This window comes from Melanotaenia boesemani, chromosome 3 (genome assembly GCF_017639745.1).
Source record: "Melanotaenia boesemani isolate fMelBoe1 chromosome 3, fMelBoe1.pri, whole genome shotgun sequence".
NCBI lineage: Eukaryota > Metazoa > Chordata > Actinopteri > Atheriniformes > Melanotaeniidae > Melanotaenia > Melanotaenia boesemani.
Genome location: NC_055684.1, coordinates 25,842,663 through 25,856,195, shown reverse-complemented (window position 1 = coordinate 25,856,195; position 13,533 = coordinate 25,842,663). Strand labels below are relative to the sequence as shown.

At 38.8% G+C, this 13,533-nt stretch overlaps 1 protein-coding gene across 1 annotated transcript in view; it reads right to left on the bottom strand.

Moving 5' to 3' along the window:
• LOC121637208 (kazrin-like) overlaps positions 1 to 8,844 on the bottom strand; it is a 113,125-nt gene extending 104,281 nt beyond the window's left edge. The window contains exon 1 of the mRNA XM_041981212.1: positions 8,766 to 8,844. Coding sequence (XP_041837146.1) covers positions 8,766 to 8,841 — 76 coding nt within the window. The 5' untranslated portion in view covers positions 8,842 to 8,844. The remainder of the gene's footprint in view (positions 1 to 8,765) is intronic.
• Positions 8,845 to 13,533: the final 4,689 nt, after the last annotated feature.

Here is a 13,533-nt window from a genome sequence, read left to right as displayed (position 1 = left end):
AGAATGGGAAAACACTTCGCTCTTAAAGCTGTGACAGGTTTCCTCAGTTCCCAAACACTTACCAAGTGTTGCTGAAAGGAGATGTGATGCAAGAAAGTGGTAAACAAGACCTAGTTTAATCCTACAGGCATCAAATTCACAAGTGTATATTTTAAAAAACAGGAACATTTTTATAACTAAACTTTTCTCTTTTTTTCAATAATTTTAAAATCAACTAAGAAAAAACTATGACATAATATTTCAGCATTTGATCATTTGTCTTTATTCTATTAGAGTTTAAATAATATGCAAAATAATTATATTGTTCATTGTTTTATTTATATAAATTTATTTTGGAATAAGGTTGCAATTTGCCTTTTGTATTTCTCACATATGTTTTCTCTTTAAAGATTGTGTAGAGGCATCTTGTCTCAGTATCCCTGTCCTCGTCTCCATCTCTTTCTCCTTTGCAGTGAATTGTGACAGCATTGTTTTTGTTCAACTCTAAAATAAAAAAAAAAAAAAAAAAAAGAAGATGTTTTGGAAAGCAACCCAGAATTTGGAAAAGTCTACCCGAGGAAAATAAGTGAAAAATAAGTTCTGAGGATGTTGATGAAGATATGTAGAGTCAGCACACAGGCAGAGGGTTCAGTGGAGCAGAAAACACAGCGGGGACATGAGCAGCACAGTGGAAGCAGCTTCCGAGGTGTAAGAATTTATTTAGACCATTTTTCATCTGAGCAGCTTTGAGTGTTAGCAGGAGATGTTTTTGCTCAGTTGGAACTCGAAAATTTACTTAAACACATGTGTGTGCATGAAGTTACCAAACACAACTGCACAAACCTCAGAAATACTTATACAGTAATCATACAGTGACCAAAGTGAGCAGATTAGTCCCCCTTATGAAATCTTCTGTGGTTTAAACCTTAAACTCTCTCCTAGCAGCTCAATCTGCATGCAGCACATCGAGCGGCGACAAATTTAGCTGCTTTAAAGTGGCGAAGATGAGTGACTGTTAAATCCGAGAGATGTGTTCGCTGAGCGGGCAGTATTCTGCTTTGGTGCATTCCCTTACACTTTTGCAATAACCTCACTTTCCCAGGAGTGTGTGTGTGAAAGAGATTAAAAAAGACCAAGATTAAGGAAAAGAGAGCAAGAGACACTGCAAGTGGGAGAATTACAATCCTTTATAACAATGATGCAATGTATAAAATGCCTTAGAAACAGCAAAGCACTTTGTACAGGAGATATGTTTCGTACAGACGCTTTTATTGCTGCAGGAAAAAAAATGCTCTTTATTTATTTATGTATTTATTTATTGTTGAAGGCAGCAAACACAAGAACAAAATTGGTTTCCCTCTGGAAAGTAAAACTTTAAAGTGGACTTCTTCTTAAAAAATAGATTAACGTCACACATAAATGTAGCATCATCAAACTTAAAGTTGTTTCTTCTCCTCTCTGTGTAACATTTATGCTAGAACTATTTTAGAACAGATGGCACAGACACATCAATCGATCAGCCATGACATTAAGACCAACAATCTTACCGCACTCATGCCATTTAAACGGCCTTGATAAGCAGCAACCTGTGATGCATTCAGCCATCATTAATGTTTTCTCTAACTTGGTGCCAGTTCACCAGCTGCCCATATACATTTCTGGGAGGAACTAACCTCTAAATAGAGTAAAAAAAAAATTCAAAATACCTATCATGCTGAAGATATTCTGAACAAGTCATATTGTTAAAGTCATTCAGATCGTGCTTGCCTTTTTTTCTGCTTCCAAGACATCAGCCTCAAAAGATGGCTGTTCACTTCCTGTCTAATGTGTCTCCTTGTATGGTGCAATTACAATGGAAAAAAATCTGTTATTTTCTTATCTGTTACTGGTTTTATTGATGTGGTTGATTAACATAGTATAAATAATTCACTATGACTTGAGAAAACTAAGAAGTGATTATCATTTTATTCATTTTACAATATTAAATCATTTACATGACTCATTTTGTATAATATTCACATCCATTTTTCTTCAGTGGAGAGAAATGTCTCAACATGCAGCCTAGTCCATCCATTTAGTTTCTATACCTGTTTATTCCAGTACACAGGGTCCCGGGTAACTGGAGTCTACCCAACCAGCTACTAGGCGATAGGCTTCAAACTTGTGAGATGACAACTGTTTAAGGCATCTTGTGTCACATCATGTGACAGAAACCATAACCAGCAAGTATAAAACTTTCTAGTATGTGCCAGGTAAAATTTTCTAAGCCTAACCATCTATGTTTTACTCGTATCTGTAACCATTAGCAGGTAGCAGCTAGTAGAAAAGTGATGACAAAACTGGAAGTGGCTGAGGAAAATTTGTGATGAGGAGGATTTGATTGAGTCTTTTAGCGGTAGGTCTGGAGCTTAATGTCACCCACCACCTTTACCTGAATTTAAATAAGGCAGTTCGTGTCCTTCTTAAAAGTGGCAACTGTTGATGTCATCACGTGACAAACATGAACATGTGGAAACATCAGTAGCATGACCAGGCTGCACCACAGCAGAAAACTAGAAAGCAAAACACAGGTTTGGAGAATTTTAAGCCTCTATTGTAAAACTCCAGCATATTTCTCAGTGGACCAACTGTGTGTTTTCACACTTAGCAATGACATCACGTTGCAACACGTCAAAAACAGAGAAACAAAATTTGATGTTGAGGTCACAGCTTATTTTCTAGTACCTTTCTGAAACTTATACTTGTAGGTTTTCCAGTAAGTTTAAAAGTGAGTTATGATGGTGAATATGAAGAATATTGTAGATAGCTATTTACAGTAAGTTATTTTAGTTGTGGGCATTAGCATTTAACTTAAAGGGCCACTGCTAGGAACAAATGTGTTGACTGCACACTAGTCTTTCTGTGTTTATGAATGTCTACAATTCTCAAGAATCTATGACTTTCAAATGCAAAATGCCAAAAGACAATAAAGAAAAATCGGAAAATCTGTGAGAATACGGAGCTATTCTCCACTAGCTGTCTTGTGCTTTGAGTACCATGCTAGAGTTAATGAAGCTGAGCTTCTTCTAATACAGGATCTTCAGTGAGTGAGCTCCTGTTAGCCAAGGCAAGCAGCGCTGATCTCCTGCCAATAATTTAAACCTTTGATTCTCAGCAAGTGAATTCCCATCAATATATTGATTATGACCTAAGATATGTGGTTGATGATACATGTGATCCTTGCCATCTTATGAAGAATTAAAATGCTTTAAAAAATGTTGATCTAACTGAATTCTGCCAACTAATAATTTATCTTGAATCAAATATTTACAATAAATTATCAGAAATTATGCAGCTGCACTGACCTGAGGCTGTTGCTGATACCAAAGATAGACAGTCTGAGCTCTTCTGAGGTTCTTAAATCCAATACGGGGATAAGCAGAAGAAGGGAGATCTAAATTAGGACTGTATTGACTCGTAAGAAGTGATTCTCAGTGCTGCAGGGATACTCACAGTGTTAGATGGCTCAGTAATGCAGGAGAATAAAGCAGTGTGTGGGACATGTTAGGCAAATTCAGCAGTGGCCATGTATGCTAAATTATTTGCACAGTTCTGATAGCGAATAGATAATAAGACAACATTGTTTTCTTATCTAATATAGTAAAAAATCTGTCTTTGCTGTAATGAGATTAGTTTCAGGATACACACCTTCCCTGAATGTCATTCTGTCAAAGACACAGTCCAAAGAGCCTTTCTCTGAATTATATCACCATTAAAGCTGATAGCCAGCAGCCCTGAAGTCTAATAGGGATGAAAACATTGGGCATAAGCCAACACCTTGACCTCCCTTTGAAGGGACATGAGGATAGCCACGCACAAGAAGAAGGCTGACAATATTCAGAGTTATAGGCCTCTGTGGACCCACTCTGTGCACTACACTGCAGACAAGCTTACGATGTGCCTGTCCTAACATCACCGTGGTCCAGTGGAGCAGAACGGTGACTACTGGACTCACGGGGAGCTGCCATTTAGGCAGGAAGGAGCAGAGGCTGAGCTTGCAGGGATTTGTGCAAACGCAGTGACAGCACACATGAGGCTTTTTTTATGTAGCTGTTAAGCTTCCAGAAGTTTTTGTCACCGCAAGCAGTTTGAGGGCAAGTAGAAGAAAAAATATAAAATGAAATTACAAGACAAGATACTGAGAAAGGCAAAAAGGCAACACGCTGAATAATAAAATTAGGTATTCAGTTCTCAAAACGGAAGCTTCTCTTATCATTTTGCCTGGAAAAAAATTATATTTGCATGCTTGAGAGGAAAAAATGTTAGGACTAAGGGACAGTTTTGCTTTACATATGTTGCCCTAATATACATCAAACTAAGTATTTAATTTTTGTCCCCGGCTGCAAATTCTAGTGCTAATTCTATTACAAAATGCTGCTACACCTCCTATTCATTATCCTGACCTTCCCACGTTCATGTAAAGGTTACTTAGCATAACACTAGATGTAAACTGAATAGATTAATACACAACCTTAGTCTGGAACCTTGATATACAGTACTAGTCAAAAGTTTGGGCACACTGACCTATTAAATTTGAAGGTAACTACAGCTCATGCAGTCCCAAAAACAGAATTCAGTGTTAAAGTACAGTTTATTAATGTTTTATTAACTTTAAAACTGAAATCTCTCCTTTGAGCAACCTTCACTAAGACATGCAATTTCTCTCACACTACTAGCTTCCACACAGCTGCAGAGCAGAAGATTTCCACCCACATGTTTAAGTGCCAGGGTTGCTTTTATTCTCTGGACTCTTGACTGTGAGAAACCTAACTATAACCAGATTTTTTATGTTTTACAATACATGAGACCTTTTATGTTCTTGATACCAATTGAGCCTGATCCTGTATCATACTGAACTGCCAACTCATTGGCTGATTCTAAGGCCTGGAGCCAAAAAAGATGTCTGTGTAGATTATAGGTTCAAAGTGCAGCTGCAAATATTATCTCCAATCATGACGTCACCTAAAAACATGCTACTTTTGTCCCCATGACAGCGAGTAACAGACTCATGTAAATATAGCTGGTCAGTGTACCTATATTAGAATTTTCACTTGAATCTAAAATTTGTCAGACTATACTCAGGAATGATCTATTTTGTATGTTCATATGTACTGTATATAGAAAGTTGTTAATAATTCATACCAACCCAGTCTTGCAAGAAGATGTATAATTTTTTCACACATTTTTTATTAGCCGCTGTTTTGTATAAACAAGTGTTAAAAGTGTCAGTTTTTTTTCTTTCCACTGCTGCCACGTGCTACTCAGGATGGGGGTTGGTTTCCTTAACTAGGCCTTTTTTTTATTATGAACTGGCTTATTTGAATACTGATTGGATGACAATGGATTGGCTTGAATTGATAGTATGTAAAGTGCCCTCAGTTGACGTTGTTGTGAAATGGTGCTATACAAATAAGACTGAACTGAATTAAATTGAGAAGTGATGCAAGTATTTGTTGTATTTTAACGCCTAACAAAAAGCAACTGAAAACAAAAAAAATAAAGTAAAAAGTTATTGGATGTCACTGGGTCTGATTGGACCGGTTCTCTTGTGTGACAATCGAGCATGTAATTGACTCTCACTTACTTTCTTATAAGCATGTTTTAACACATTATACTTACAATATAACATTTAAGACAGTTTGATTAAATATAAAACATAATAATGTTACAATACGAAGAAGAAAATTAAAAGGTATACTATTTCTAGAGTTAATAAAAATTTATATTGTTACAATATTTGAGCATGGATGACAGCTTCAGATAATGCAAAATCATCTCTTCAGAAGAGGCTGTTGATGATGTTGATTGCATTATCGTAATCCTTGGAAATAGCCCTTCTTCTCAACAGGCTGTTTCCAGCATGCTGCAATCTCCCTATTCTCAATGGAAACCCACAAAAAAGAAAACTTCACTGACCCAATCCATTAGAAACATTCAGACCTACAGTATAACAGCACTGATAATTGACACACTAGACACTGACGAGCACTGCACAGATGATTCTTAGAAAGCATTTATATTCTACCACATTTTTTGAATTCATAACCAACCCCTCAGTATTTCATTAATTCTCTTGTTAGATAACATGGAGCACATGTATATATATATATATATATATATATATATATATATACATACACTCTACCAGAGTCCTGAGAGCTTGAGGGTCCTAGAGACTGAGACTTGGTAACAACTGTGCAGGTATTCATGAAATAAGATCCTGAAAGTTGAAATGTACCAATGAAAAATCTCCTGATGTCGCTAGGAACGCTTTGGGGTGTTGCATTTCTAGCTTAACATCTAATGACAACACGTATAGTATCAGCAGGTGACACAATCTGTCTGAACAGAAACTCACAGTCAACAGGTTAGCATCAGGGTTACAGAGACTCCTTCACAATAGCATGTCATTAGTTATACCTTCGATGGTTAACTATTATTTTCATTACCCCTGCCTTTACTGTTATCACTGTTTCAGCAGTCTCCATCAGCTGAAAGCTGCATAAAGAAAGTTGGCATTGTAAATATGTCTTGGTAAAACAGATAATACTGCATTACTGATAAATCCCCTGTGTTGTGATCGGCTCTGTAAGCTTGGTCATTTAATCTGCCAGTGAACCTACATTCCCAGCAATGATCAAGGCAAGAAATAACATCCTTCTCCTTCCTCTCAGTTTAGCTTCTGCCTTACATCCAGGATGTCTCTACTTCAACTTGTCTGGATCTGAAGTCTTGTTCCAGGTAATTCTTGGACATTGTAAAGTTCAAATAGTTTCCCCATCATGTAAACAACTTTCCAGTTGACATGACTACATTACCAGCAGAAATCAATCCATCAGAATAGTATCCAAACCAGTGAGAAAAAAAAAAGTAAAATTCAGTTCTATTTGTTTTTCTATTGATCAGCACTTTGGGCAACTGCTGTTGCAGAACATGTGCTATAGAAATAAACTTGAACTTGAATTTAAGTAATCAGTGATTTTACAGAGAATAAGGCTCAGAACGTGAAAAACAAAACAAACAAACAAATGAAAAATGTTAAGACATAAAAAATATGCCATAACTCTAGAGTTCCTGCAACCGGCTGCTGTGGTACAACTCTGGAAATATGACTCATTAATTATTATTAACAACTAAATAAGTTTGTCATGAATTTTGATGTCCAGAGAGGGTCACTATATTTGTCATGCAAACATTAAACTGGGGAGGTATAAAGCAGATTAGCAGCACTCCAAAACCACTCATTAACTAAAGATGCTTCCAGCATTCAGCCTGTCTGAAGATGAATATTTATCAGAACCCAGCAGCCCTTTAACTGTAATATGCTCTTATCAACGCAGCATTAAGCCTACAGACACATTCAAACAAAGTGCATTATTTATAAAAGGGCGCTCTTGTGCAAAGAGGGGGCGAAGAACCTCAGCACAGGCAACAATCCACTGCAGCACAGTGGTATGTATATTTTCTCAGATAAGTATATGATTACAATTCCCAACACATGAAGACCTGCGATAAACGCAGCCTTAAAAAACCCACAAATTTTCCAGCACAGAAAAATAATCAAGAAGTTATCTTAGCTGAGTTTCTGTTTCTAACATTTGCTTTGAAACTCCAATCAGACATTTCTGTCTCTAAGTACTAATGATGAGGAACACAGGAAACTAAAACTGATGTGACAAAGTCAGTGTATGAGATGCAGCTCTAAAGGCAGCTATATTTTGACATCTGGCTGTGCTCTCCTCATTATCCTTCATAACAGTGAGTGAAGTAACACTTTGCATTTATGGCTGCGTGGAGACATCAAAGGCACCAAGAACATTTTCCCAGCACGAGTCCATGAGGAGTGATACCAGGCCAGATGAGGGAGCAGCTGGTACTTTCATTCTGGAGACAAGACAGTCTTTACTGTTTCCTTCACTTAGGGTAAATATATATTCTGACCATGTGCATTACTTAATAAGACATCACTCCAAGGCACTCCAAGGTTGTGTTTATTATGTCTACGGTCCCTGATAAAGTAGTCTGAGTCTCAACCTGTTAGATTTGACTTCACTGCTGCCATGCACCTGCATCTCGAAAACAACCCAGCTAAAATTATTGTCAGTGCTATAAAATAATTGGGAAAAAAAGTGTGCATAAGTCTTTAGGAATAAACCTTTATAAATTATTTATTAACAAAATAGCAAGAAATCATCAAAACACCTTACTTTCATTTTATCATTGTGTTCAAATCTGTAAAAAGTCTCCTTTTATCAAAATGCAACAGCCGAGCCATTAAGTTTAGTTTGAGTCCTGTCTGAAAAAGCTGCACTCCTGCAGCCTTATGGGTAAAACACAAGTAAATGCATCCAACCCACTTCTGAGAAACTTAACACATTAACATCATGAATTTAAACTAAAACCATGCAATCTTTCAAGGCTGAATCAGAAAACCTTGACAAGGTTCTTTCCCTAACAGATTAGTACACATCCCTGTAATCCTCCCATTATTTACAAAAAATAACCCAGTAGTCCCTTGAGTTTTTCCAAACTCTATGCAAAGATTCAAGCTTTGACTCTGTAACGTTGTTGTATTTAAAAAAAAAGAAAGGTGTGTTGCATCCTATTAGCATCATCTAAATAATTCTGGCAGTAAGTCTTAGGATGGAATTTGTGGGAAAATGCTGTGGGTGGAGATCAGTTACTCTAACATGCAGTACATGCAGCTGGCTAATCATTTGTCAGTATGTCTAATTCAGGTTACTTACTGGCTTGCATGAGCTGTCCCTGGCGTCCAAACACCTGAGAAAAGGTGGCATGGCTGCAGGTGAGGGTGTTCTCCATGGCTGTCCCCCTGGCACGCACTGAGGAGATAAGAAAGACAGGAAAGAAAAGGGAAGGTCAGGAGTGCTGCGTCACATCAAGATAGGGAAAAGGGGAGAAAGGAAAAGAGAAAAAAAGAACAAGAAAGAGGAGGGATGCTTGCCTTCAGTTGGAAAAGCTGGAGTGTGATGTCCGGTGATGACTGCTCTCCTCTGAACCTTTCCTGCTGCTGTTGCTGCGGTTTGGGAGTGATATACAGCCCCTCGCTGCTCACGCCAATATGAGCAGAACTGCTCGGTGCACAGATAATGGGAGGGGGTATGCCTGCCTGCTTTTCAGCATGTATGTGTGTGCGCAGGAGAGAAAGTTCTCTGAATGTGTGCCTTTGAGAGCATGTTGGTGTGCAAATGCGAGAGAACGTAAAGGAGGGAAGCAGAGCAGGTAGAGGAGCTGGAAGCTCACTTACTCTGCCGGTACTCTTGATCTGTAAAGACTGACAATCCTCTGCGGCTCCAGACAAGCCAGGTGGAAGGGAAAGGAAAAGGAGATGGAAGGTAAACGGTGAATGTGGCGTCTCCAGCAGGTAAAACTCAATCCATCCCCCACTATAAAGTAGATGCCAGCATCTGTCCTCTGGGCACAGGACAAGACTGTTGTTTTCCTCCCTCTCCCTCCTCTCCTCTCTACAGCCCTCATTTGCTGTACCTCAGCAGTAACATTTCTCTCTCTCTTGCACTCCTGTTCTTCCTCACATCTCTTGCTCCCTCCACCCCGCCCCATGCAAATTCCCTCGATCCATCTTAAATCTTGGGCTGCTGCCGGGAAACAGAGTTCAGCAAACTCTTCCCCAAGTGAGGGAGAAGGGGAGGATGAAAAAGTGGGGGGGGGGGGGGGGGTTGTGTAAAAAGTAAAAAGTAGGGCTGGTGCAGCTGGTAGTTTCCAGAGGCTCCATCTTGAAAGAGAATTTTGGAAAACTGCTGAGTATAAAATAAAAATTAGTTCCTACTTGAGTGAATACACAACTCTCCCTAACCAGATTACTATGTGGTGGAACATCTCTGGTGAACCTGTACATAGTGAAAATTTGGACATGAGATCTTTTTACTCACTACAAGCAAGGTGTGACAATAGAAAATTAACAATACCTCAGGATCAAATTAGGACATGTTACAGGATCTTACAAGGCCTTGGGGCAGAGTTGTATTGTACCTAGTATGCAGTGGTTGGCATGGAGACCTCTACAACAGGCAAAAAACTGATAGTTATTCCCACATTTTATCAAACTTAGACCATCTTTGTAACATCTCTGCAACTTGTAGATGGGTGTTAAACATACAATTTCCTCATAAGCAAATGTAGTCAGGAAGTTCATTGTCATGGAGTCATCCCTCACACCACTGCTCTGCAAGGCGAGCTCACCAGGGGCCTGACCATAGCACTCACATCCTCACATCACATCCTCCTGTTTTGAAAGGAAATGGCAGGGCGCTCAGCTGCCACAGTGAGAGGTTGAAGGAGTGGAACAACTTCAGCAGGTGATACGGGGAAGCATATGAGGAAGACCTTAAAACCAAGCCACTGCATCCACTGCATGATGTTAAACAACTGTGAGGTAAAGTTTGGCTGCTTGAAGTGAAATGACTAATTCAGACGTAGCAACTAGCAGCATGTGGCTGCATGCAAAAAATAAAGAAAAAAAACAGAAAATGCTAAAGTCAAACCAAACCCAGACATTTCACAAACAATGACAATGTTCATGTCACATCTCTGAGCCTGTGAGACTTATGCCCAGCAGAATAAATCTGCTCCTCATATTCATCAGCTTTAATGTTATTCTCTTTGAACAGGAAATAGGGGCACAGTGATTTTTTAGGAGGTTGCATATTGTCACATATATGAACCACTGCCTCTGTTCCTCTTGTCACTAGCAGCTATATTTTTCAAGAAGACAAATTATGTTATATTTCAATAACCACAATATGGTCTGATCCAGTGTTCTTGTTTCAAACCATATGTTTCTTGTATAAATACAAAACATTAGTTCACAGTTTTAAGGAATAAAGAGACATTATTTCCTTTTTTTATGAGCTGACACAATTTCCTGACATCTTGCTTAAATGTCTGATAGTCTTTGGTTAAAACACCACAGAGATACAGCACAACACTTCCCCTTTATATCACGAATTTGCATCTCTTTTAAGACAACGAATTTAGGGCATGGAGTGAGCAACTAGATCCACTCACGCCTTTTGTGCAGGATGCGTCTTCATTGAGAGCTGTCCTACAGCTTCCAATTGCTCTGGGATTGCACATTTGGATACAAATTGCCCCTACTAACTCTTAAAGCACATTGTTATGACAGGCCATACAGTGCCTATACTAGCTCACATTAGTACACACAGCAAACCATGTACAGATTACCAAACAAACTGAAAGAAAATTACTTGACAGGCAGTTTTCAGTTCCCACATGTGCAGCTCAGCCATGGACATAACTCTTTTAGACACAGTCTAAGCAGAAGTTAAAAGTCACAGTGATCCTTTTGTCACAAATCCTCAAACACTGAATCACTGTCAATTCATCTCTCTGTAAGTTGTTTACACGTTTAGCTGCCACAGTCAAGAACTGTCGCTTATATATATATATATATACATAGTCATGTGTCATTTATTGATCATGACAATCAAATCAGGGACTTGAACATTTCAGTAAGTTTTCAACATTACTTAAAGAAGTATAAAATAGTATATTTTTGTTTAAACATTTAGCTTAGAATGTTTGTCATGGCCTCACAGGGAGCATTATAGTGTAGCCCTGTGAAGACTGTGTATCTACAATAAAAGTCAACTTTTCATCTTTCCAGAGGGGCTCTCATCTTCGTGACAGTTTTAGCTATGAGAGTGGATTGGTGGATGGCAGCGTCAGCATGTTCCTGAGTCCATCCACCACAGTTCCCCACATTGAAATATTTGTGCAGACAGTTATGCCTCCCTCAGGAGGAACTGCAATTCCCTGACTTTTCCTCCATGAAGCCAAAATATCAACTCTTTCAATACTTACCTAGAAAACTAATAACTTTTTCATCGCCCAATGCTCCTATAACCAAGTCTCAGCATACTAAGAAAATAAACTAAGAGTATATATTGTGCCTGCTTATTCCACACTTATTTGTGACAGTGAGGCCCCTCCATACAGCATTTAAAACCATGTTTGTATAGCCACATCATCAACAACAAAAAAGAGGATAATACTGAGAGACGTCTGTATCCACCGGTGGTACAAGAACTCAAATTAAACTGTTAGAAATGTTGATAGCTCTAGAGTGACAGCTGTATGAGAAATAATAGACATCGGAGGAGAAATACAATCACAATTTTAAGATAACTATAAAAGCACACTGTGCTGCTATTGGAAATGCCCTCCCTCATCAACAAATCAAATGACTGGTTTCTCCTTTGTCCATGGTGAAACTCCCAAACTAATAAAAAAAATGAAAGTAAACTTTTTGCATAATATTGCTTAAACACAATAGCCTTGCTTTTGTTAAGTGCTGCACCAGACTTCTGAGCATCCCTGATAATTCCAGTTTGTTGAGACAGACAAACTTTACTTGAAACAAACTTCTATGGAGAAATAAAAGATGAATTAATGATAGAGCAATGGGCAGATGACAAAAGGGGGAAGATGTAGAGAAGTAATTGACTGCTGGTTTTCTTTTTGCTGTTGTCACTGAGAGCATGCAAGTATTAAACTTAAATACAGTGCTGCCAAAGTGCAGACCATGAGCATTTACCATAACAAGATTCAGTTGTGTTTTGAAAAGTAAACACTGTATTTGAAAAGGATTATTTCAAGAAGTAAAGCAGGTTATGATACATCACAATGTAGTGATGTGTCCCAGTGGAGCAGTGTGGTTTTCACCCAGGCTGCAGAACAGTGGACCCAATTTTTAGCTTTGCAGAGTTATGAAGGGGTCATGGGAATTTGCCCATGTGATCCATATGTGTTTTGTGCACCTGAAGATGGCTCACAGCTCCGCTCCCTGAGGGATTCTGTGAATGATGTTGAGTTCCAGAGCAGCTGTTCGTTCTCTGAATAACTAAAGCAGGAGCTGTGTCCACATCTTTAATGAAGCATTAAGCTCATTTATGGTGCATGCTGGACTCTGCCAGGGCTGCCCATTGTCATCAGTCCTGTTTGAGGTTTTCATGGACAGGATCTTGATGCTTAACTAAGGAAAGAAAGGTGTCTGGCTAAGGGGACCTCAGGGTTTCATCTCTGCTTTTTGTGGATGATGTGGTTCTGTTGGCTTTTGCAAGTCATGACCCCCAGCTTGCACTAGATTGGTTTACTGCTGAGTGTGAATTGGTCAGAATGAAAATCAGCTCCATCCAGGTCAGGGAAGAGTCTCTGCCTCAAGTGGTGAAGTTAAAGAATCTCATGGTTTTGTTCATGAGCGCTGGCAAATTGGAACATCAGATAGACAGGCATGTAGGGACTGCATCTGCAGTAATGAGGGCATAAGGGTGTTGTTGTGAACAGGAAGATGAGGTGGAGGTTTCAGTTTAGTGGTCCGTCTTTGTTCCAACCCTCACCTATGGTCATGAGAGTTGGTCATGACCAAAAGAATAAGATCATGGATGCAAGCGGCTGAAATGAGCTTTCTTTAGAGAGAGGGAGGGCTTAGCCTTAAGGATAGGATAAGAAGTTTGA